Below are 22929 nucleotides of genomic sequence, written 5' to 3' on the forward strand. Positions count from 1 at the left end.
CGATTTTTGTTACATAAATCTATTAATTTATTTAATTTATTAAAATTGATAATTAGATATAATTTCCTTTTTGAAAATAACAAACAATTTCATTAAAAACTAACTAAATTATCAAATTTATTAAGACATGCAAATTCATAAAGAGAAAATCTGAAAATGCAATTCAGATCTTAACTTACCAAAGGCCCAACTCAATTGGCCCAACCTTAATTTGGGTTTGAGGGGAAAATAGAAACCAAAGTTTAATATTCTGAATTTTGGGTTTTTGGTTTTCTGGAATTAGGGAGCACGAACAGGGAGGAGAGCAAGGCACGGGGGGAGCACGAAGGGAGGAGAGAGGGAGGAAGAGGGTGGCGGCTGGCTGGGAGGCTCAATGACGTGGTGATGGCCGGTGAAGGCGACGGTGGTGATAGGTGGTTGGTTTGCGGCGGCGGTACAGCGAGGGAGGGAGAAAGAGGTGCGAACAGGGGAGGTTCGAGTGTGTTTCTGGGCGGTTCTGGGCGGCGTCTCGCCGGAGATTGGGGACGGTATTTGGGTTTAGGAGGTGGTGAGGTGTTCGTGGGGTGGTGGCGTGGCGTCGGTGGCGCAGGAGAGGAAAAGAAAGAGAGGGATACAGGGGAGTGGCGAAGGAGGAGGGGAGCAGGGACGATGGGTGTGGCGGTGGTTCTGGGTGGACGTGGTTGCTGATGGTGATGGTGGTGTGGTGGTTGTGGCCCTGGTGGCTCGGCGAAGGAGAGAAGAGAGGAGTAGGGAGTTGCGTGGAATGAGAGGGCAGGGGAGTTTGGTGGGGTGTTGCGGTGGCCGACGGAGGTTAGGGTGGTTTTAGGTGGTTGAGTATGGGTGGTTGGACGGAGGTGGCAGTGGTGGTGATCGGTGGTCACGGTGGTTGTAGTGGTGGTGTTTGTTGGTTCGAACAAAGGAGGCACAAGGGGGGAAGGATTCTCAGTTTAATTGATTTATTTTGGCTAGGAAACAAGATACAATTTGTGTCTGATTATAAAACTCAAAGGGAGTGAAGAAGAAGTTCATCCCTTGGGGATCAAGCAATGAACCAGGACTGATGTGAGGGAAGGGGAGGAAGTTTGACTTCCTGGTTTATACGTGGAGAGCAAGGGAAGAAAAGAAAAGAGAATTTTGGTTACTTGAGGGTATTTTCGTAATTTCACATGGTTGGACTAAAATTCAGAAATTTTGTTGCTATTTAAGGAAACTACTAAAAATAGAAATGTTTTGCTAAATTAATTCTCTATATATAAAAAAAATATCGTTAACGAAAAATAAATTTAGTTTCCGAATAAAAATAAGATCGTTAAATAATTAATTTAGTTTCCGAATAAAATAAGTTTAGAAATCCGAAAATAATTAAAATTTAAAAAAAGGTCGTTAAGCTCGTAAATATGAAATTAAATTATAAACTGGAAAAAAAAAATCGTGTAGCAATATTAAAAATTCAAGCGAAATAAAACTTCGTTAATAAAAATAAAGTTCAAATTTAGGATTTAAAACGATTTTAAGCTAAATAAAAATAATTAAGCATAATTAATTGAGTTTTAAAAATTCGGGGTATTACAGTCGTGAACCTGAGTGAAAATGGAGCTTTTTTCATACTCCGACAACGGTTGCTCTAGTGTTGTTTGATAAATGAATCAAGGAGTGTATCGCACTACAAGAATTTGTATCTTTAACGACAACCTAATTACGACGGGTCAAAAATTCCGTCGCAAAAGCCCTTTTGCGACGGGCTAACAACCAAACAAAGACGGGAACAACCGTCGCAAATGTCTTTTACGACGGGTTAACGACGAGATTTTCCATTAACGACGACTTCTTTTTATGACGGGTTTGCCGCAGGAAATCCCGTCATTAATCAACGATTATTGGCCTTTAGCGACTGGATTTCCCGTCGTTAGTGGTACAATTTTTTTGTAGTGTCGGCTATTTGTTTGGAAGAAAACAGGGATTTTGAAACTAGGCTAACTTCATTTTTTCATTTTTATTAAATAAATTGTTTTAAATTTGATATTGTTTCATAGGATAAATTTGTATTAAATTGTTATTGAGGAGAAGAATTTAAATAGTATTCAAGTAATTTTTTTTAATGTAAAACTAAATTAGTTACATAAAATAAAATTCATTACAAGAGTGAACCAAATACTAGAAATAGGATATAGGACCCATTTCAATGTTGAATCAAACAAATCCATATTGACAAGGGGTTTTCAATTCATATATTTCAATCTATTCCATTTTGTTGAACCAAACGACCCCTTAAATATCTCTTGGATATAATCTAAGTACCTCATAATATAATAATATTTTGTACTTCTCATTCCATTTTATACTAATAAAGTTAAATATTTTAGTGCAACAACTTAGGTTATCAGATTGAAAACTATATCGATAATCTAAAATGCATTAATTACTTTCGTTCACACTAATACGATGTATGGATTATGATGTATCACTTTCGTATAAATATAAAGATAGACACTATAGGAAGTCAATATATTAAATGGATTCCAATTGTCAATATGTATGTTTTTTATTATATTTTTTTTAATTTTCTGGTAAATGAGAGGGACATATCCCCAAAGAAATAGTCAATATAAATGATAATTATCTACTATCACTACAAGAAACTGTATCATTAACGACGGGAAATTTCGTCGCTAAAGGCCAATAATCGTTGATTAACGATGGAAATGCTTTTTGGTACTTATCATTCAACCTTATTGACAGACTAATTCTTGATAGCTTATTTTGGAAAAATCCTCAAGATCTTATCCATGTGTCAACTCTAATGGGTATGTTATCATAACTCATGTTGGGTTCATACTTTTCTGTATAACTTCTTAGCTTCCTTAATAGAGGCATATCAATCATTTTCTTGATAATAGACTTTAGTACTTATAAACATCAAAATGTATTCGTCATGACTAACACGGGGAGGTAACCCTAGAATCAATATCATTCATAACTTGAACACTTTAAACCTAAAATAACCTCAACTTAATTAGTGATCCATCACTCATGAAATACATCCTTGGTCTCGTTTGGTACTATAATATTTATTCTATCCTTAAAGATTTCATAACCATAAAAATTCCTCAAAACAATTCATATCCACAAAATCTTTGAGTTTGCACCGTGCTTAACTTAAATTCTTCCAAGGAAATGCTTAAACTTTGCCTAGTCTATCTAGGGTAGAAAACTCATAACATGACATGAAATCAAGGGAAGTTCGACTCTAAAGCGAGAGAGAGAAAATCAGAATAATATCAGCGTTGGCGTCATCTTTGTCCTTTATCATGTAATCTCTTCCGTATGTTGACGAGCGTGATGGATTTAGCATTGTTGTTGTTTCGTTCACGATTGGTCGAGGTTAATGTTCCGGTATTCGTTGGAGGTGGTTTAGGACAATCTTTAACGAAATAATATTTTCCTCGACATAAATAACAAGTATTCGTTTTTCGCACGATATTCGCTTCCATTCGTTAGAGCATGTCGAAAGTTTCGAGTAGTTGATAAATATGATTGATCTAGTCTTTTAAATTCCATCGAATTGGCTTGCGATCATAGATTGGTGGATTCGAAGGTGAAAACTTCTTAAATAATGACGCTTTTCCGTTCGTATTAGTAACTTTCATTTGCCGAGAATCTTTGACTAATTCAGTTGACAACGTACGTGCAGTTCCTTAATCGTTCCATCATCTCCTTGGGGTCTTCTATAGGTTGGTCGTCATAGAAATCATCATAGGAAACATCATTGTGGGAGACGTCATCGTGAATGTTGCGCTTTGATGTGAGCTTCGTTCGTGGCATCGTTGGTAAGTTCGATAATCGATATTTCGCATAACATATTCAATCAAGAAAACATCAATAATATAAGAAATGAATCCCTTTTATCCCGTGCGTTCCTACGCTCACACTCATTTCATTTTAACTTGACTTGATTTTAACATATTCTTTTTAACTTATTCCTTAAAACTCTTTGCTTAAAGCCTATTGAATTCTACTATGCGCAAAACCCGTAAGGTTTAGCACTTATGGTCCATAACCATTGCTCTGATACCAAACTGTAACGCCCCGACCTCTAATTCAATTATTAAAGCATAATTAGCAGCGGAATTAACCTAACTTGGTCGGGACATTACCTGCTGTAATCCCGTTTTGGAAATTACAAGGCAACATCATACATAAGCCATAAAAACCTCCAATTTACCTAAAATACAAGTTCATAACTTACTAAAAGTCTTTAATTAAACTATAAAAGTATTAAGCATAAACTAGGTGAATATTAATAAAGTGAAATTCCTCGCCACTACTCGTGTCCATCGTTGCCAGCAGTACCTAAAACGGAAAACAAAACGGTGAGCCGAAGACTCAGTAACGACTACCCTAGCAACGTAAAATTCATTTCAACTCATTTTATTTAATAACACAGGGAGAACAGAATAAGTAAAACATTTAATAAAACATCATATTAAATCCATTCATAAACTTTTAATAAAAAATGTCATTCATAAACTTTTAATTGACATGCTAGTTGTCGGCAAGTACGAACCGTGAAGGAATTCTCCACTGGGCCTGGGCCCATAAGAGCCTGGGCTCATCATCGTAACATGGGTCTGGGCTCATAAACCATGGGAGCCTGGGCTCGTAATCCATGGGTGGACAGGTGTCCGTGGTGCATGCATGACCGATAGATAGGAAGATGGTAGTTTATATACCGCCAGACAAACCAGGTCTTTCACTTTCATTTATCATGTTGTATGTAATTTTACTAAGCCTTGGCTTGTATTTCAGTTGAAATAACATAACTTATTTTATGTCATAAATCATCATTTTGATCCTGGGATCAATAAAAAATATCATTTCTTTCATAGCATTGCATAAACATCATTTTATGAGAAAACTCAATCAAATCATATTATAGGAAACAATTCAATCAAATCATATTTCATCCCACAATCCATAAAACACATCAAAACATTTAATTCATAAATTCAATCATAACGTCATAATTTCATAAATCATATTTATAAGGGGATTGCGGGTACTAGCAATAGTCGTTACCTCAACTGTAGTTTTATACTTCCCGTTTGATGGATCGTTCTTCCTGAGCTCCAAGTCCGATTTCTTTCAGAATATTAAATTTATTGAATTAGTATTAAACGATAAATAATCAAAAATTAATATTTTATAAATAATAAATTTATAAGTAAATGGTTTATAAATAAAGAATTTTTAATAATAATATAATTCCATAATTTAACGAAAATATTAATAATCGAAATTTTAATCGAAATATATATATTTATATATTTCATAAATCGGTTTGCATGAAAACATTATATAAATTCGATTTTTGTTACATAAATCTATTAATTTATTTAATTTATTAAAATTGATAATTAGATATAATTTCCTTTTTGAAAATAACAAACAATTTCATTAAAAACTAACTAAATTATCAAATTTATTAAGACATGCAAATTCATAAAGAAAAAATCTGAAAATGCAATTCAGATCTTAACTTACCAAAGGCCCAACTCAATTGGCCCAACCTTAATTTGGGTTTGAGGGGAAAATAGAAACCAAAGTTTAATATTCTGAATTTTGGGTTTTTGGTTTTCTGGAATTAGGGAGCACGAACAGGGAGGAGAGCAAGGCACGGGGGGAGCACGAAGGGAGGAGAGAGGGAGGAAGAGGGTGGCGGCTGGCTGGGAGGCTCAATGACGTGGTGATGGCCGGTGAAGGCGACGGTGGTGATAGGTGGTTGGTTTGCGGCGGCGGTACAGCGAGGGAGGGAGAAAGAGGTGCGAACAGGGGAGGTTCGAGTGTGTTTCTGGGCGGTTCTGGGCGGCGTCTCGCCGGAGATTGGGGACGGTATTTGGGTTTAGGAGGTGGTGAGGTGTTCGTGGGGTGGTGGCGTGGCGTCGGTGGCGCAGGAGAGGAAAAGAAAGAGAGGGATACAGGGGAGTGGCGAAGGAGGAGGGGAGCAGGGACGATGGGTGTGGCGGTGGTTCTGGGTGGACGTGGTTGCTGATGGTGATGGTGGTGTGGTGGTTGTGGCCCTGGTGGCTCGGCGAAGGAGAGAAGAGAGGAGTAGGGAGTTGCGTGGAATGAGAGGGCAGGGGAGTTTGGTGGGGTGTTGCGGTGGCCGACGGAGGTTAGGGTGGTTTTAGGTGGTTGAGTATGGGTGGTTGGACGGAGGTGGCAGTGGTGGTGATCGGTGGTCACGGTGGTTGTAGTGGTGGTGTTTGTTGGTTCGAACAAAGGAGGCACAAGGGGGGAAGGATTCTCAGTTTAATTGATTTATTTTGGCTAGGAAACAAGATACAATTTGTGTCTGATTATAAAACTCAAAAGGAGTGAAGAAGAAGTTCATCCCTTGGGGATCAAGCAATGAACCAGGACTGATTTGAGGGAAGGGGAGGAAGTTTGACTTCCTGGTTTATACGTGGAGAGCAAGGGAAGAAAAGAAAAAAAAATCGTGTAGCAATATTAAAAATTCAAGCGAAATAAAACTTCGTTAATAAAAATAAAGTTCAAATTTAGGATTTAAAACGATTTTAAGCTAAATAAAAATAATTAAGCATAATTAATTGAGTTTGAAAAATTCGGGGTATTACAGTCGTGAACCTGAGTGAAAATGGAGCTTTTTTCATACTCCGACAACGGTTGCACTAGTGTTGTTTGATAAATGAATCAAGGAGTGTATCGCACTACAAGAATTTGTATCTTTAACGACAACCTAATTACGACGGGTCAAAAATTCCGTCGCAAAATCCATTTTGCGACGGGCTAACAACCAAACAAAGACGGGAACAACCGTCGCAAATGTCTTTTACGACGGGTTAACGACGAGATTTTCCATTAACGACGACCTCTTTTTATGACGGGTTTGCCGCAGGAAATCCCGTCATTAATCAACGATTATTGACCTTTAGCGACGGGATTTCCCGTCGTTAGTGGTACAATTTTTTTGTAGTGTCGGCTATTTGTTTGGAAGAAAACAGGGATTTTGTAAACTAGGCTAACTTCATTTTTTTCATTTTTATTAAATAAATTGTTTTAAATTTGATATTGTTTCATAGGATAAATTTGTATTAAATTGTTATTGAGGAGAAGAATTTAAATAGTATTCAAGTAATTTTTTTTAATGTAAAACTAAATTAGTTACATAAAATAAAATTCATTACAAGAGTGAACCAAATACTAGAAATAGGATATAGGACCCATTTCAATGTTGAATCAAACAAATCCATATTGACAAGGGGTTTTCAATTCATATATTTCAATCTATTCCATTTTGTTGAACCAAACGACCCCTTAAATATCTCTTGGATATAATCTAAGTACCTCATAATATAATAATATTTTGTACTTCTCATTCCATTTTATACTAATAAAGTTAAATATTTTAGTGCAACAACTTAGGTTATCAGATTGAAAACTATATCGATAATCTAAAATGCATTAATTACTTTCGTTCACACTAATACGATGTATGGATTATGATGTATCACTTTCGTATAAATATAAAGAAAGACACTATAGGAAGTCAATATATTAAATGGATTCCAATTGTCAATATGTATGTTTTTTATTATATATTTTTTTAATTTTCTGGTAAATGAGAGGGACATAGCCCCAAAGAAATAGTCAATATAAATGATAATTATCTACTATCACTACAAGAAACTGTATCATTAACGACGGGAAATTTCGTCGCTAAAGGCCAATAATCGTTGATTAATGACGGGATTTCCTGTCGCGAACCCGTCATAAAAGGGGGCCATCATTAATGAAAAATCCCGTCGTTAACCCGTCGTAAAAGACATTTGCGAAGTTTTTTTCGTATTTGTTTGGTTGTTAGACCAATCACAAAAGGCTTTTAGGACGGGGTTTTTGACCCGTCGTTATTAGGTTGTCATCAAAAATACAAATTCTTGTAGTCTACTTTTGTTTTGAATGGAACTATGCCAGACGCGTTCCATTCAAAAAAAAAAAATACGTTAATTTAGACATATGGGCACGGCGAAGTTGAATAATTTGGTGTGAACGAATTAATTTTTATTAGACATGCATACATTTTTGTTGGAAATAAGACACAAGGGCAACAATAAATTACAAATGGGTAAGAGAATTCGAACTTGAGACCTATTTCATATAGACCGTTAGTATTAACCAATAGGCCAAGACATTAATAGATACGCCATACATGTTATTTATTACTCCCTCCGTCCCGGAATACTTGACCTGTTTTCCTTATCGGGCCGTCCCTTAATACTTGACCTGTTTCTAAAAATGGAAATATTCTAACAATATTATATTATTTCTCACTCCACCTTTATTAACCCACCTACCCCCTACTCCATACAAAAAATAATTAAAAATTCAACCCGTACTCTCCCCCAACCCCACCTCTTAACCCACCTCCCACTAACTACATTAAAATAATACCCCACTATCAACTACTACCTATTAAATTAAATAAGTCAATCTAAGTCCCTTAAACTCTGTGCCGGTCAAACCGGGTCGAGTATTCCGGGACGGAGGGAGTACTATCTTAAACCATGGACCCCTTTTTCCTAAAACCACTACAAGTGGTTTACTCTTTTCCGTTCTTTTTATCAAAACTATTAAAGATCCGTTTTTTTTAAATTATATTGCCGAACTAATTTTTTTTTTTTTTTTTAATAAAACAACCGAAACCGAGCAAACTTTAACGGTGCCGAACAACACCTTAGAAAAGAAATATGTTTAAGGGCGGTATACTATACCTACTTACCACGTTATATTCAACTTGATGATTACTTTAAACTTACCTCTTTAGTCTCATTCATAAGTGATCAGCTACTAGTTTGTGTTTTGCAAAATTTTATATGGTGGAACAAATAGTTTAATTATCTAAAACGCTCTTTGTTCTTACATATTACCAAGTAAAATTGACATTATACTAACCATTTTCCATCTACTTTACCGTTAACATTTTAGAAAAAATGTTGGAAATTTGTAAAAGGTCTTTAGGAATTGAAGCTTGTGAGTTGTAGTTTGCAAAAGTCTATTAGAGTACAACCCTCTCGTGTTTGACCCATCAACCATTGAAATAGTTATGTCTAATCAAATACAAAATAATCATTTTATAGAGACAAGGAGGGATGAATGAGAGGCAATTGAGTTAATTAACGGCAAATTTTACTCTGTATAAGCAATAAGGATCACCTAATGCTTGAAAATGGTGACTTTTGTGTCTGTTACATATTATTGGGTCGATCACTTTAATGGTATATATGTGGGTGACTTTGTAATAAATTTTTTTTTGTGGCACGTGTGAACAAAGCGAGTATTTTTTAGGCTACCTTTGACACAAATGCATGCTAAAGTTGAATCATTCATAGTGAATTTTTGTTAGTCACGTCATGTTCTTGTTAAATTGTTATGTTAAAACGCGTAAAATAAATTGGTTATAATAATGTATATTAACTAGCTTTTGATCCCGTTTAAAGAACGGATGATTGTATAGCGGTTATTTAGTTGTCTTTTTAAGTTATAATTTTATTGAGCCTGTGATGTTAGTGAGAACCTATGATTTAAATAGAGTCGGAATTTAAAGGTTCAAAGAATACATGAATTAAACAATGAATTAATATCGAGGGTTAAAGGGGGAGACAGAGCGGAAGATGTTGAATGAATAGGTTGGTGAATTGATGTTGTATGAGGAAGATGAAGTAGAAGATGTGGTTGAATTTGTAATATATACCAAATTGATGCAGGGAAAAAATGGATGACATGTGTCATATACTCATTTATTTGCATGTAATTTCATTTTTTAAAATAATAGGCACAGATGGTTAACAAATACTTGAATGAGAGAAGTCAATGAGCAATGTAATAAATATACTATATAAACTCGAGTGGCTTTAATCTTTAGTAATTCATAATCTAATCTTTACCCTATATTTCTTAGTCTAACTGATAATCTTTACTCGATCATATTTCTTAGTCTCATTCAATTAAGTTGAGTAAAATGAGGTCAACAACATTAATGGTGGTGAGAATCCTACTATTGATGTCATTAACAATTATGCCTTCATCAGCTCAACAACCTGCTCCTTGTTGGGCGAGCATTGCACCTTGCTTAGAAACTGCTAAAGTTGCAAATTATGCAGAGGCCGACGGTAGCGCAGTGCTGTCCAGCTATATCAAGCGCTAGGATCTTCGAGACGGCGTGCTTCTGTTCCGCCAAGGCTGATATACTTTCACAACATGCTCAAGTTTTCTTTGATAATGTTTTGGCATTTTGCGGAATTCCTGCTACTTTGGAAACAATATGTCCTGGTATGTATATATCAACTACTCCGTACTCCGTATATGTTTACTTAATACTTCACGTACTATATGTCTATATAACGAACAACACTTTCATGTGATTGATTTACTATAAGTTGTATTTTGTATGTTTTGATAATATTTTAAGACCATATCGAATTATCCATGGCGGTGCCAGAAAATTTATAGTAAACATATATAAACATCTTTTTTGCAAAATATTAATGATATGGTAGTATTGGTATAAAAGATACATTAAAAATTTAGCAACACACAAAAATATTAATGAAATTCTATTAATTAAAATTGGGGTGTAATATATTACTAAAATTAAAGGAAAAAGTTGTTATATCCTCTAAAGAATTTTCATATATATTGTACAAGTGATTTGGTATATAGGAATGAATATAAAACAAACTATTGCTAATTATGAAATTTAAGTGGAAGGTATATGAACGTAAAAAACATCAAAAAGGGGAAAGAACAAAAGAGAAATCCGTAGTAAATAGTTTGTCAAATAAAATGATATTTTGATTATAATTTACTACCTTTTAAGTTTCAAGTTTTTGTATTTATTACCTTATAAATTTATTTTATATTTACCACCTTTAATTTTATGAAATGTTTTAAATTCACCCCATTTTAACGATTTTAATCTAATTTTTGGTCCATGTAAACCCTATTTAACTAACTGCTTTACTTGAGAACCTATTGAAAAAGGGAGAAAATTAAAGAAATCTTCTTTAAATTTATTGGATTAGATTAGATTAGACTAGACATGTATCATTCATATTATATATATGTGGGCTGCTCTATACAACTCTGCTCTAAATTTAATAGATCAGGTTAGACTTAGTTAGACACTAACATGTAACATGTTCCTGTTATATATATTGTTATCTTGAAATGTAAAATCAATTAGTTATCACTATTCTACTACGTACGTACTTGGGCTTTAACTTTTTGGTGTACCCTGTGAAATACCTATCATAATTTTATTAACGTGTTAATTTTTTTTAAATAAAAAAACTTAATTAATGTATTTCTAGAAAAAAGGTTATTCCAAATCAAAAATATAGAATCTTGTATCCTAAATTCCTAATGTTAAGAATTATGGGTTCATCGATCAGCTCAACAAGCTGCTCCTTGCTGGGCGAACATTGCACCTTGCTTGGAAGCTGCTAAAGTTCAAAATTATGCAACGGCCGCAGTAGAGATGTGTTGTCCAGCTATATCAAACATTATGATCAACGACTCGTCGTGCTTCTGTCTCGCCAAGACTGATGTAGTTTCACAGCATGCTCAACCTATTTTTAATGACATTTTGACAACATGCAAAATCACTGGTACTACTTTGGACGCACTATGCCCTGGTATGTACTCCGTATGTATTTAAACATACTCCCTCCGTCCCATAATACTCGACCTGTTTTGACTTTTTGCACTATTCACATAATTCACTTTGACTCTATTTTATTTATAGTATATGAAAAGAAATGTTAGTATATAATATATTGTTGGCTTCATCTTAATATATACTTTCAAAATATTAATATTTTTATAAGTTTTTATTATATGTAGTTAAAGAAAGTGGTGGTCAAAGTTGTGCATTGGCAAGCGTGTCCGGTCAAAACATGTCGAGTATTAAGGGACAGAGGGAGTAGTATAAAGAACAACAATTACACTTAGTTATGTCATTGATTTACTATATATATAAGTGTTCTCATCAAATTGGAAATTTGTTTTCGCAGATACTCCTTCGTCACCCTCAAGCACAACTCCACCAACCCCCAACACAACTCCATCAACCCCAGGTACACCTCCATAAACTACGGGCGGCACACCAACAACGCAGCAATGGCATCTACAACTTGATATTGTATATAATATAGTTGTGGACATAAATAAATGACATTGCAATTTCCTCATTCTCGTCATCAATCTACGTGTGGAATACTGGAATGTATCCTTGTGGTGAAGTATATCTGTTTCCTTTGAGTTTGTTTGGCTTTGTAATAAATAGTGAAGCCACGTTCTTCGCTTCTATTTTTCAATAAAATTGTGTTGTTTTTTCTTATGTTTTTGTTTCGAAAGTGATAAAGGTCGTAATTTGTGTCAAAATAATGAAAATATTAATTTTGTAAAGGGATAGTAAAAATAAGTGAAGTTTAAACGAGAAATTTAAAAATAAATACACTAAGTACATTTGAAAATAACATAAAAAAAAGTTTGTAAAATGCAAGAAGTAAACTAAGAGAGTAAATAGAAGATGAATAAGTATCCTATCCAACGCCATATTTTCCTCAAAATTTTCTTAGGTCTTCCCCTACCCCTTGCAATCCTATGCCACCCTAGCTTCTAGCCTAGCTCCTAACTGGGGAATCACTTGATCTTGATCTTCTTACATGTTCAAACCATCTTAAACAATTTTCGATCATCTTAAACTCAATCGGTGCAACCCCTACTTTCTTCCTAATAATCTCATTCCTCAATCGATCCTTTCTTGTATGGCCACACATCCAACGTAGCATGCGCATCTCCGCCACATTCTTCTTATGCACGTGACAATGTTTCACTGCCCAACATTCCTATCGTATAACAACGCCGGTCGAATTGCCATGCAGTAGAATTTTCCCTTCAATCTTTGGGACATGCCTGAATCACATAGAAACCCCGTGGAACTTTTCCACTTCAACCAACCTTCTTTGATTCTATGAACCACATCCTCATCCAATTCCCCATCCTTTTGGATAATAGATCCTAAATAGCGGAACATCTCAGAACCTTGGACAATTTTCCCATCTAAGGTAATCGCATATGTCTCCCCCGTCTTTCTATTTTGGACTCCACTAAACTTACACTACATATATTCCGTCTTGTTTCTACTCAGCCTAAAACCACGAAACTCCAAAGTTTGTCTCCATAACTCCAACTTAGTTTCCACTCCTTCTTTGGTTTCATCAATCAACACAATATCATCAGCAAAACATCATGAACCAAGGTATACCATCTTGAATTGACCTCGTCAATTCATCGATGACTATAGCAAAAAGAAAAGGGCTAAGTGCGAAACCTTGATGTACTCCAATCGTAATGGGGAATTCCCCGGACTTACCAACACTAGTTCGCAAACTCGTGCTAACTCCCTCATACATGTCCTTGATGATATCAATATACTTCCTTGGAATTCCTTTCCTACTTAATTCCCACCAAAGAATTTCTCTCGTTACCTTGTCGTACGCCTTTTTCAAGTCAATGAAAACCACATGTAAATCCTTCTTCTTATCTCGATAATCCTCTATTAGTTGTCTTATAAGATGAATGGTCTCCATAGTCGATCTCCCAGACATAAATTCAAACTGGTTCTCCGAGATCATCACACTTCTCCTTAACCTTTGCTCAACAATTCTCTCCAAAAGTTTCATAGTATGACTCATTAGTTTAATTCCTCGATAGTTGGCACAATCTTGGACATCACCCTTGTTCTTGTACAGGGGGATGATAGTACTTTTCCTCCACTCCAATGTCATCCTATTACTTCCCCAAATCTTGTTGAAAAGAGTTGTTAACCATGCAACCCCTCTCTCTCCTAAGCATCTCCAGACTTCAATAGGTACGCCACCGGGCCCCACTTCTCTCTTGCGTCCCATCTTCTTCAATGCCACTTTGACTTCTCTCTTTTGAATTCTTCACATAAAGTCTATGTTAACCATATCTCGAGGGATAGTTGTATCTCCAATATCGCGCCCTTGATCCCCATTGAACAAGTTATCAAAGTAGAACCTCCATGTATTCTTTATTTCCTTATCTTCCACCAAAACTTTTTGATCAAAATCTTTCACACATTTAATCCTCCCAATGTCTCGCTTCTTTTTATCTCTCTTTCGAGCAAGTATATAGATGTCATTTTTCCCTTCTTTTGTATCCAATCTTGGGTAAAGATCCTGATTCACCTTTTCCCTACCCTCCCTTACGGCCTTCTTTTCTTCCCTTTTAGCCTCCTTATATTTCTCGTAGTTCTCATCACTTCTACATTTTCCCAACTCTTTATAGCATTTTCGTTTGCTCTTTATAGCTTGTTGCACATCTTCGTTCCACCAAGATGTGTCCTTACTTGGTGGCATGCATCCTTTAGATTATCCCAGTACCTCTTTCGCCACATCCTTTATGGTGTGCTCCATTCTTGTTCATAATGAGTCTATATCTAAATTCATATCACGGCCCCAATTACCTTCATTCGCCAACTTTTCTACGAATTTTTGTTATTACTCCCCTTAAAGTCTCCACCACTTGATCATAGTCATTAGTGGTCTTATCTTCCTCATATAACTTCTACCTCGAAAGTCAAGTACCACAAGTCTATGTTGGGTTGATGTACTCTCACCCGAGATCACCTTACAATTGGTGTAGCACTTTCTCATAACATTCCTTACTAACAAGAAGTCGAGCCGACTCGTATTACTTCCACTCATATAGCTTAATAGGTGAGAGTGTCTTTACTCAAACCAAGTGTTCATTATACCCAAGTCATAAACCAATGAAAAATCCAAAATGGCATTTCCTGCTTCATTCCTATCCCCATAACCAAAACCACCATAAATGCTTTAAAATCCATCGCGACTCGAGCCTATATGTCCGTTGAGATCTCCACCAATGACCAGTTTCTCACTTCTCACTTCTAGGGACTCGTTGCACCAATTCCTCCAAATCCTCCCAAAATTATTGTCTAGTTGAAGCATCTATTCCTACTTGTGGTGCATAAGCACTCACAATAGTTACAACTTCATCCCCTATCACAAGCTTAATACTCATAATTCGATCACTCTTTTGAGACACGTCCACTACATCATCAATATAATCACGTTCAATAAGGATGTCAACCCCATTCCTACCCCTAGATTTCCCGAATACCGAGGCTTATAACCCCATTGAGCTATTTCTCTTGCCTTGTTTCCAACCCAATTGGCAACACACCAACTATGCCAGCAATGGCATCTACAACTTGATTGATTAAATTAAATGGAAAAGCTATGATGTTGCTTTGTAGAACTATAGAAATACTTACCTCTTAGATGATTGGTAAGGGGTCGTTGTTTGAAATTCTTATACAATGTACCCGAGTCAAGGCAAGGAAAGAAGGTTAATTTTTGTCAGTATGCTTTAAGCCCGGAGTTGATCGGGTTTGGTAGAGTTCTTTATGGCTCCTTTAGTGTTATAATTAAGATTTTGTCTTCTGATAAGGTGTTAAATTTGTGCTACATGTCAATTATTATTACGAGTAGTTGTATATGTTCCCCAACTTTTTAGGATAGTTCTGTAAGGAAATTGTGCAGAATTTGCAAAACCTGACTTCTCTTGAGCTTGGGTGTTGTATGACCCATGTCTAAGTGAGATTCTAAGTATTTGAGACGGAAAAGTTCAATAAACATAATTAGAAGAAACGGAAGCCTAAAAATATTTATAGACTATAAGGAAACAAGGTTTAAATAAGCTACCTTTCAATCTTAGCGCAGCTGGCAACTCAGAAGCTACCTTTCGAGTTGCAGCTTAGGTCTTGCTACTGACATTTCAAACTTTGACCTTTTCCGGAACCAAACTCTTGCTGATGGGGCTTCAAGATATACGTTGCCAATTCTAAAAGATGAACACACTTGACTCCGTGTCTGAGTGAGAGTGAGTCAGGAAAAAAATCCGAAAATGAGCTCTAAATCTATGGAAGTAGCCAACAACTCCATCAATTCCTCTCCACCAAGCCAAAGGTAATCAATTCATCGTCTAATTTCGACTTAATTTCATCACTGATTTGTTCTTAGTTCCTGCTAATTCAATTAATACAGCCAAAAGATACCAAACACACTAACTTAGAGCATATGGACAGCTCGGGGGTAGTTTTGTTAGGGGGTCCGGTAATCCATTTACTGCATACAGGGAAATCAGAGGTTAAGATAGCAAAGCTCTAGAGAGGTAAAAGGCTATGTCATACTTCAAACCAAAGCATAATAATGGTTAACAATTTAATGTTGCAGATGCTTTTTATATTATTTTTCATCGCAATAGCGAAGGATAAGCAAAATCATTCAACTGTTAAATAACAATTCCATGCCTAAAATCAATTTTTCCAATTCGTAACCCATATTTCACAATAAATTCATATGTTGTCCATATGCTTTTTAGTGTTATAATTAAGATTCTGTCTTCTGGTAAGGTGTTAAATTGTAATTGGCATATAGTGAGATGGATGACTTCTGAATTACAATGAGCAAAGTAATATGATGGTTGATGGGCATGTATATGGTATAAACGTCATTTAGTATGATTCTACCGACGCTGATGATTGTAATTAATGATTAAAAGTAATCTGAAATTTGTTGATCAATTCAAGTCTAATCAAGAAGGATCTGTTAATGCAGACAATGCTACAGCTAAGCACAGGAGATTACCGCTAAAGTCCAACTAATGGCATGGTGTTTGAGGCAATGCAGATCCTCTTGAGCTTTATCGGGCTAACATAGGTTTCACAAACGCCGTGATCAAATTTCATCTACTATTAGCTTTAAAGATGTATTATTTTCTATCCTGTATATTGGTTGGTTTTATGTCCTGTATGTGATGCTCTCTGCCATTAACTTTTCGGCAGTGTTGATCCATTTCTTTCTCTATCGTGTTGCTAATAAGACCTCACTGTCGCAAAATATAAACTTTACGATTGATTTTTAGTGCCTAATATTTGTAAAACTCCGCACGCATCGTGTGCATATAATACTAGTAGAGGCATACGTAAAGTAAGTGTGTTTAGGAAAAAAATAGATAGCGTACGTAATAATAGAGTAGAAGAATGTTATAGTAGTGGTACGTTTTATGCACCGTATGTTCTACTTGTTAAAAAATTTAAACTTATTAATAAATACGTATCAAAAATTTATTTTAATAGGTAAATTGACTTATATTTATCCTCAACTTATATGTTCATTTATGAAGGTCAAATCTTGTAATTTTGTTAACATCATCTATATATTATACTAAAAGAGAGGAAATCAATGTAGTGATGACAAATGTCACTCATTGATTGGCCTCTCTTTTAATATGATAATTAAAATAAAAACCACTGTATATTTTCATTTTTGGCCACGAAAGTTGACTAAATGTCTTAGCTATGAATCCCTATAATCAATGAATACTTTTAAGATATTTGTTAACGCCAACATATCTTCCTTGACCTCCACATTATTTTCATTTTTACATTTTCACCTAAATAGATTCTTTTTAATATAGAAAAAGTCATGCATCCTAAAACAAATAAGGAAAAAATAACATATTTAACCTTTTCATCAATCTTTTTATTCAAAAAAATATTCCGCATATGAAAAAAATCAGATATAACTAAGTAATATCTCAATTTTTTATATGCAACTCTTTGATTTTTACACTACCTATTATATTCACACACTTTACTTTCTCTGTTTTTTGTTGATTATTAATACTTTATGTGCACATAGTCATATAATATTTTGTTGGACCGTCTTAATAGATATTTACAAAATACTACAAAATATTATTAGCTAAAATTACTTACTGGCAACCGTGAAAATAAGTGTTCTATCCTTAAAAAATATTTAGGGAGTCATAGTCTATAAAAATTTAATTACGTAGTAAAACTCTATTTAATTTCGTTCAACCTACTTTGTTTGAATTAATCTATATGAACTTATTTTATCTCAAGTTACTTCGCGTGAACTTATTTTATTCAAAATTGTCTTACTTTTGTGTGATACGTCAAAATAAGTTGAACTAAACATGATATATGATTGGGAAATTACATTTAACTTATTCATCAATTTATTTTATTCGAAATTATCAAATTAAATTGTAAGCGATCGATTGCAATATCATTATATATACTTTCGGGAAAAATTAATATACAAATGTGTATCACACCTTGATGATGATGAGGACTTGAATTTTAGATTGGATTGTTGATGAAGATAAAATAGATGATTGCCTAAAATGGATAATAAATAGAGATTTGGTGTTGGTGTGAGTGTCAAAGGATAACATGTACCGATCTTGGTGATATGGCGAGTTTGAATTTATGGTGATATGGAGAGTTTTGATTTATTGAATTTGAGAACACTCGCCTAATCCTAATAATATAGTCACTTTTAAATACTTTTATCAGTATATATTATATCTAATAATACAAATAGTTTTAATAATAAATTTATGTAAATATATTTAAAAGTTAGCCGAGAGGCCAGTAAAGCAGATTATCGATTGAATACAGAAATGTCAAATCGTCAATTGGTGCGGGTTGTTGGGAGACTTCCGCCATTGTGAATTTGTCCCAAGCGGGTGGGATTTACTAATGACCAATTGTATGCATTGTCAATTTTATTTAAAATATGTGTCCTATATGAATTGCGAATATGTATAGCAAATATATATTTACCTTTGCATTAATATTCGAAGTAGTATTTATCAAGGTTAAGTAAAACATGTTTATTGAAAAATTAATATTTAATAAGTTTGTATCTTTTCTTTCTCGAATTTATAATTTCTACTTATCCTTTTATTTAATATTTACTTAATCTTTTAAATGAATTTTTTTTAAGAGTTATTTAATTTAATTTAATTTAATTAGTCTCTTTGTCTTTTATTATTTGATAGGTAATATAATTGCCTTTATTTTACGTTATGATCTAATGAAAAATCTTTGCGCACAATTTCGGATAAAGGAAATCGATGTGGAGCTATGTTGCCCCTAGATTTGCCTTTCTTATACTTGAATTCTATAAAAATAAATTCCCAACATCTCCCATCATACATATTTTTCTATTAAATTATAATGTATAAGCTTACAATAACTTATCACATAAACTTCGTGAAAAGACTATTGCAACAATTAAATTCGGAGGAGAGAGTATATATTATAATATTTTTTTTATTTACTCAATTATTCGAATAAGACCCTGGAATTGTAGAAGACTCTATAGTATAATTTTTAAATTCAAAACTCTCTTATCAAAGAAAACAATGTTGAGTCCAGGGGTGAGTTTGAGGCGAGTGTGGATACGCGTGTGGGTAATAGAACGGGGATGAGTTTTATTTTTTACCCGTTCAGAAGGAGATTGGGAGGGGTGAGTACATTTCCTATCGTGGGTGACGGGGATAGGGATGAGAAGTTTAGAGGAGTACGAGTGTGGAGACCTCGACCAGCCCCAAATTCATGACTAGCTGAATAATGTAAATAGTGGACTAGGTGTTAAGTGAGCAGGTAATGATGTAAATATAAAATGACTATCGAAGTGAAGGGTGGACGAGGATAACACTGTGATTGACACATGTGATGAATGAAGATGAAAATAAGTTTTTTTTATGTACTCTTATTTGTTTTTCTTTTTAAAATTAGACACCGAATGAGGCAATAACAAATTTATGCATCATTAAAATTAGGAGAATATCTATAAGGTATATGTGTCTAAACTATAGTGTAACCAGACAACCAAATTGTGAATAGAGTTTAAAATTCAAAACTCTCTTACCAAAAAATAATATCGAGTCCAACCGTCTAGGGCTAGGTTTGACATATGTGATGAGTGGAGATGAAAATATTTGTAAACCGTGCGATACGGGTCCTATACTAGTAATGTCCCTAAAAATCCAAAACTAGTGGCCCAAAACCAAATTTTATTAACAAGAGCATACAACACACTTTTATTAAATTATATTCAAAAAAAAAAAAAAAAAAGCAAAGGAGCCATCACTTAGCACCCATTATTACAAAGCAAAAAAAATAACGAAGAGAACATCTGCGCCTTCTTCTCCAGAGCTCCACTACAACGATACAGTTATTTTTATGATCATGAACATGTCTGAAATTGATTTGGTTGAGACCGTTTGGGCAGCACCATTGACAGAAGTACCTGTAAAACAATATTTGTAATGTTTAAGTGTTTAACCTAAGAAGGTAGATCGCACATATAGTAAAGAAACTGGCATATATAAACTGAACTCAAAATTTATAGTGTCAATAATCAAAGAAAAGAATTACTAGTTTCCCGTTTCTGCATCTGGGATTGATGGACTTGGGCTCGGGGTTGGTGAAGGAATATCTGCATCATCTGGGATTGATGAACTTGGGCTCGGGGTTGGCGAAGGAGTATCTGCATCATCTGGGGTTGATGGAGATTCGCTCGGGGTTGGCGAAGGAGTATCTGCAACATCTGGGGTTGGCGAAGGAGTATCTGCAACATCTGGGGTTGGCGAAGGAGCATCTGCATCATCTGGGGTTGATGGAGATTCTCTAGGGGTTGACGAAGGAGTACCTGCATCTGGGGTTGATAAAAATACTTAATGTGAAGTACTCCACTTTGTAGCGTATGTTTTATTCTTAAAAACGTCTCAATCTCACTATGGAACTCATAAAAGTGTTGTTCTTAATTGAATAATATACATACCAGGGCATATTGTTTCCAATGTAGAAGTAATTCCACAGGTTGCCAAAATATCATTAAAAAGAGGTTCAGCATGCTGTGAAAGTATATCAGCCTTGATGAGACAAAAGCACGTCGTGTCATCCATAACAGCGCTTGATAAAGCTGGACAACATGGTTGTAGCGCAGCGGGTGCATAATTTTGAGCTTTAGCAGTTTCCAAACATGGTCCAATGTTTTCCCAACAAGGAGCAGCTTCTTGTGCTGATGACAGCATAAATATTACGGAGTACTACGTAAATTGTTTTGTTTAGGACTATATATATCCACATAAAGCTATAAAATATTGCTTTCCTTCTACTTCCTCCTTCCTCCGTCTTTTAATACTCGCAACGTTTGTTAGTTTCACGCATGCCAATGCACAACTTTGATCATTTATATCTTAAATTCTCTTTATGCAAAAATTATAAAAAGTTGATATTTTGAAAATACACATTGAGACGAATCTAACAAGATCCCACATGACTATATATGTTTTATCTTATATAAAAAACACTACAAATAGTCAAAGTAGATTATATGAATAGTGGCAAAAGTCCAAACGTTGCGAGTATTAAAAGACGGAGGAATTATTTACTTGCAACCAAACATCCCTAAGTTTTATTATTAATTAATTTTAAATCAAACTCATAAAGGTGATAATTAAGAGCTAGTGTTGTTCTTTATACTACGTACATACCAGGGCATATTGTTTCAAAAGTTCCAGCAATTCTGCACGTTGCCAAAATCTCATTAAAAATAGGTTCAGCGTGTTGTGAAACTACATCAGCCTTGGCGAGACAAAAGCACGATGTGTCGTCGGTCACAGCGCTTGATAAAGCTGGACAACAAGGTTCTACCGCGGCCGATGCATAATTTTGAGCTTTAGCAGTTTCCAAACAAGGTGTAATATTCTCCCAACAAGGAGCAGCTTGTTGTGCTAATGAGGGTATAATTGTTAATGACAACAAAAATATGATTCCCACATCCATAAAAGTTATTGAACCCATTTTGTTTATGAATGAGATAATTAAGAAATATAAGGTAAAGATTATGAATGAGACTAGAAAGATTAAAGGTGAGTTTATATAGGGCAGAGAAATAGAATGCAATAATTAAATAAATATAGAGTACGTAATCATCAAGTTGCAGATATATTAAGCATACTTAATTACGATGCTCATTGACTTCCTCCAATTCAAGTACTACGTATGTGTTAAGATTATTTTGACGGGGTTAATTAAGCATTATTGAATAGCTAGTTACGTAGTTATAATGTAATATTATGAATTCACTATGAATGATTTTCTTAGAAGATTCGGCTTTTCATAATGATCGTATCGGTCAAAGACAATCTCTTTGGGAAAGTAGATATTGGTTTGTTCTTTCGTTAAATCGGTAAGACTCTATTGCATGTGCACCTAGTGTACAAGATATTTTGTACACCATGCTTTTCTATTGGTTAAAATGATATACTTATTATCTTTCACTCTCAATTTTTAGTGGGTTTGATGATTGTACATGTAGCCTTTTCGAAACTGGCATAAAGGCTAGAGCTGACTAATCGAGTCTCAGCTCACACATTAGTTCAATCTTTCTTTTACAATTTACTCTTTGGAAGGCCAGGAGGCCCATGAAGGAATTACAATTTTTTAGGTTTACCAAAAGGTGGTTTACATACGCTTATTGTTGGACTCTCTTACATTAACACTATAATAAAAAGGAGAAAAGTACCAAAACATAATATATGATTATGGGTGATGATAAAGGTCGCAAGTTGCGACAACATTTAATTGTCGCAATCTTACGTGTCGCAGTTTAATTGGTACATATAAGCGCCATGTATGCTATGCGTCATCAGAATATTTTTACTATCAATTCAATATTTTTACTATAAAAATATATAAATAAGGTAATCAATGTAAAGAAGGAAGCAAATTAGAATATTAAGATTTTCCTACCTTTTTTTGAAGGTATATAATAGATCATATAAGTTAAATATTTTAGTTTCCAATTTAAACCATGACACATAAGCATGTCATGTCATCATTGTGACACGGCTTAAAGGTCGCATGTTGCGACCTTTATCATTTTCGTATGATTATATACATTATCTTTATTA

The 22929-nt window shown here is 34.6% G+C and overlaps 3 protein-coding genes across 3 annotated transcripts; 2 read left to right on the plus strand and 1 right to left on the minus strand.

The window, feature by feature from the left end:
* Nucleotides 1–384: 384 nt before the first annotated feature.
* LOC130463655 (uncharacterized) lies at nt 385–6049 on the plus strand. The gene is made up of 2 exons (XM_056832851.1): nt 385–679; nt 5646–6049. Exons 1-2 carry the CDS (start codon nt 385–387, stop codon nt 6047–6049), a joined length of 699 nt encoding a protein of 232 aa, XP_056688829.1.
* A 3879-nt stretch (nt 6050–9928) lies between these two features.
* Nucleotides 9929–12422, plus strand: LOC110784910 (uncharacterized). Its single transcript, XM_056833019.1, has 3 exons — nt 9929–10347; nt 11469–11711; nt 12090–12422. Exons 1-3 carry the CDS (start codon nt 10173–10175, stop codon nt 12164–12166), a joined length of 495 nt encoding a protein of 164 aa, XP_056688997.1. The 5' UTR covers nt 9929–10172; the 3' UTR covers nt 12167–12422.
* Nucleotides 12423–20002: 7580 nt separating this feature from the next.
* Nucleotides 20003–21864, minus strand: LOC110784909 (uncharacterized). The gene is made up of 4 exons (XM_021989354.2): nt 21508–21864; nt 20793–21032; nt 20387–20666; nt 20003–20258 (listed from the first exon to the last, which is right to left on the minus strand). Coding segments are annotated over exons 1-4 (831 nt in total). The 5' UTR covers nt 21818–21864; the 3' UTR covers nt 20003–20257.
* Between the last annotated feature and the right edge of the window lie 1065 nt (nt 21865–22929).

Source organism: Spinacia oleracea, chromosome 6 (genome assembly GCF_020520425.1).
Source record: "Spinacia oleracea cultivar Varoflay chromosome 6, BTI_SOV_V1, whole genome shotgun sequence".
In the NCBI taxonomy this organism is placed as follows: domain Eukaryota; kingdom Viridiplantae; phylum Streptophyta; class Magnoliopsida; order Caryophyllales; family Amaranthaceae; genus Spinacia; species Spinacia oleracea.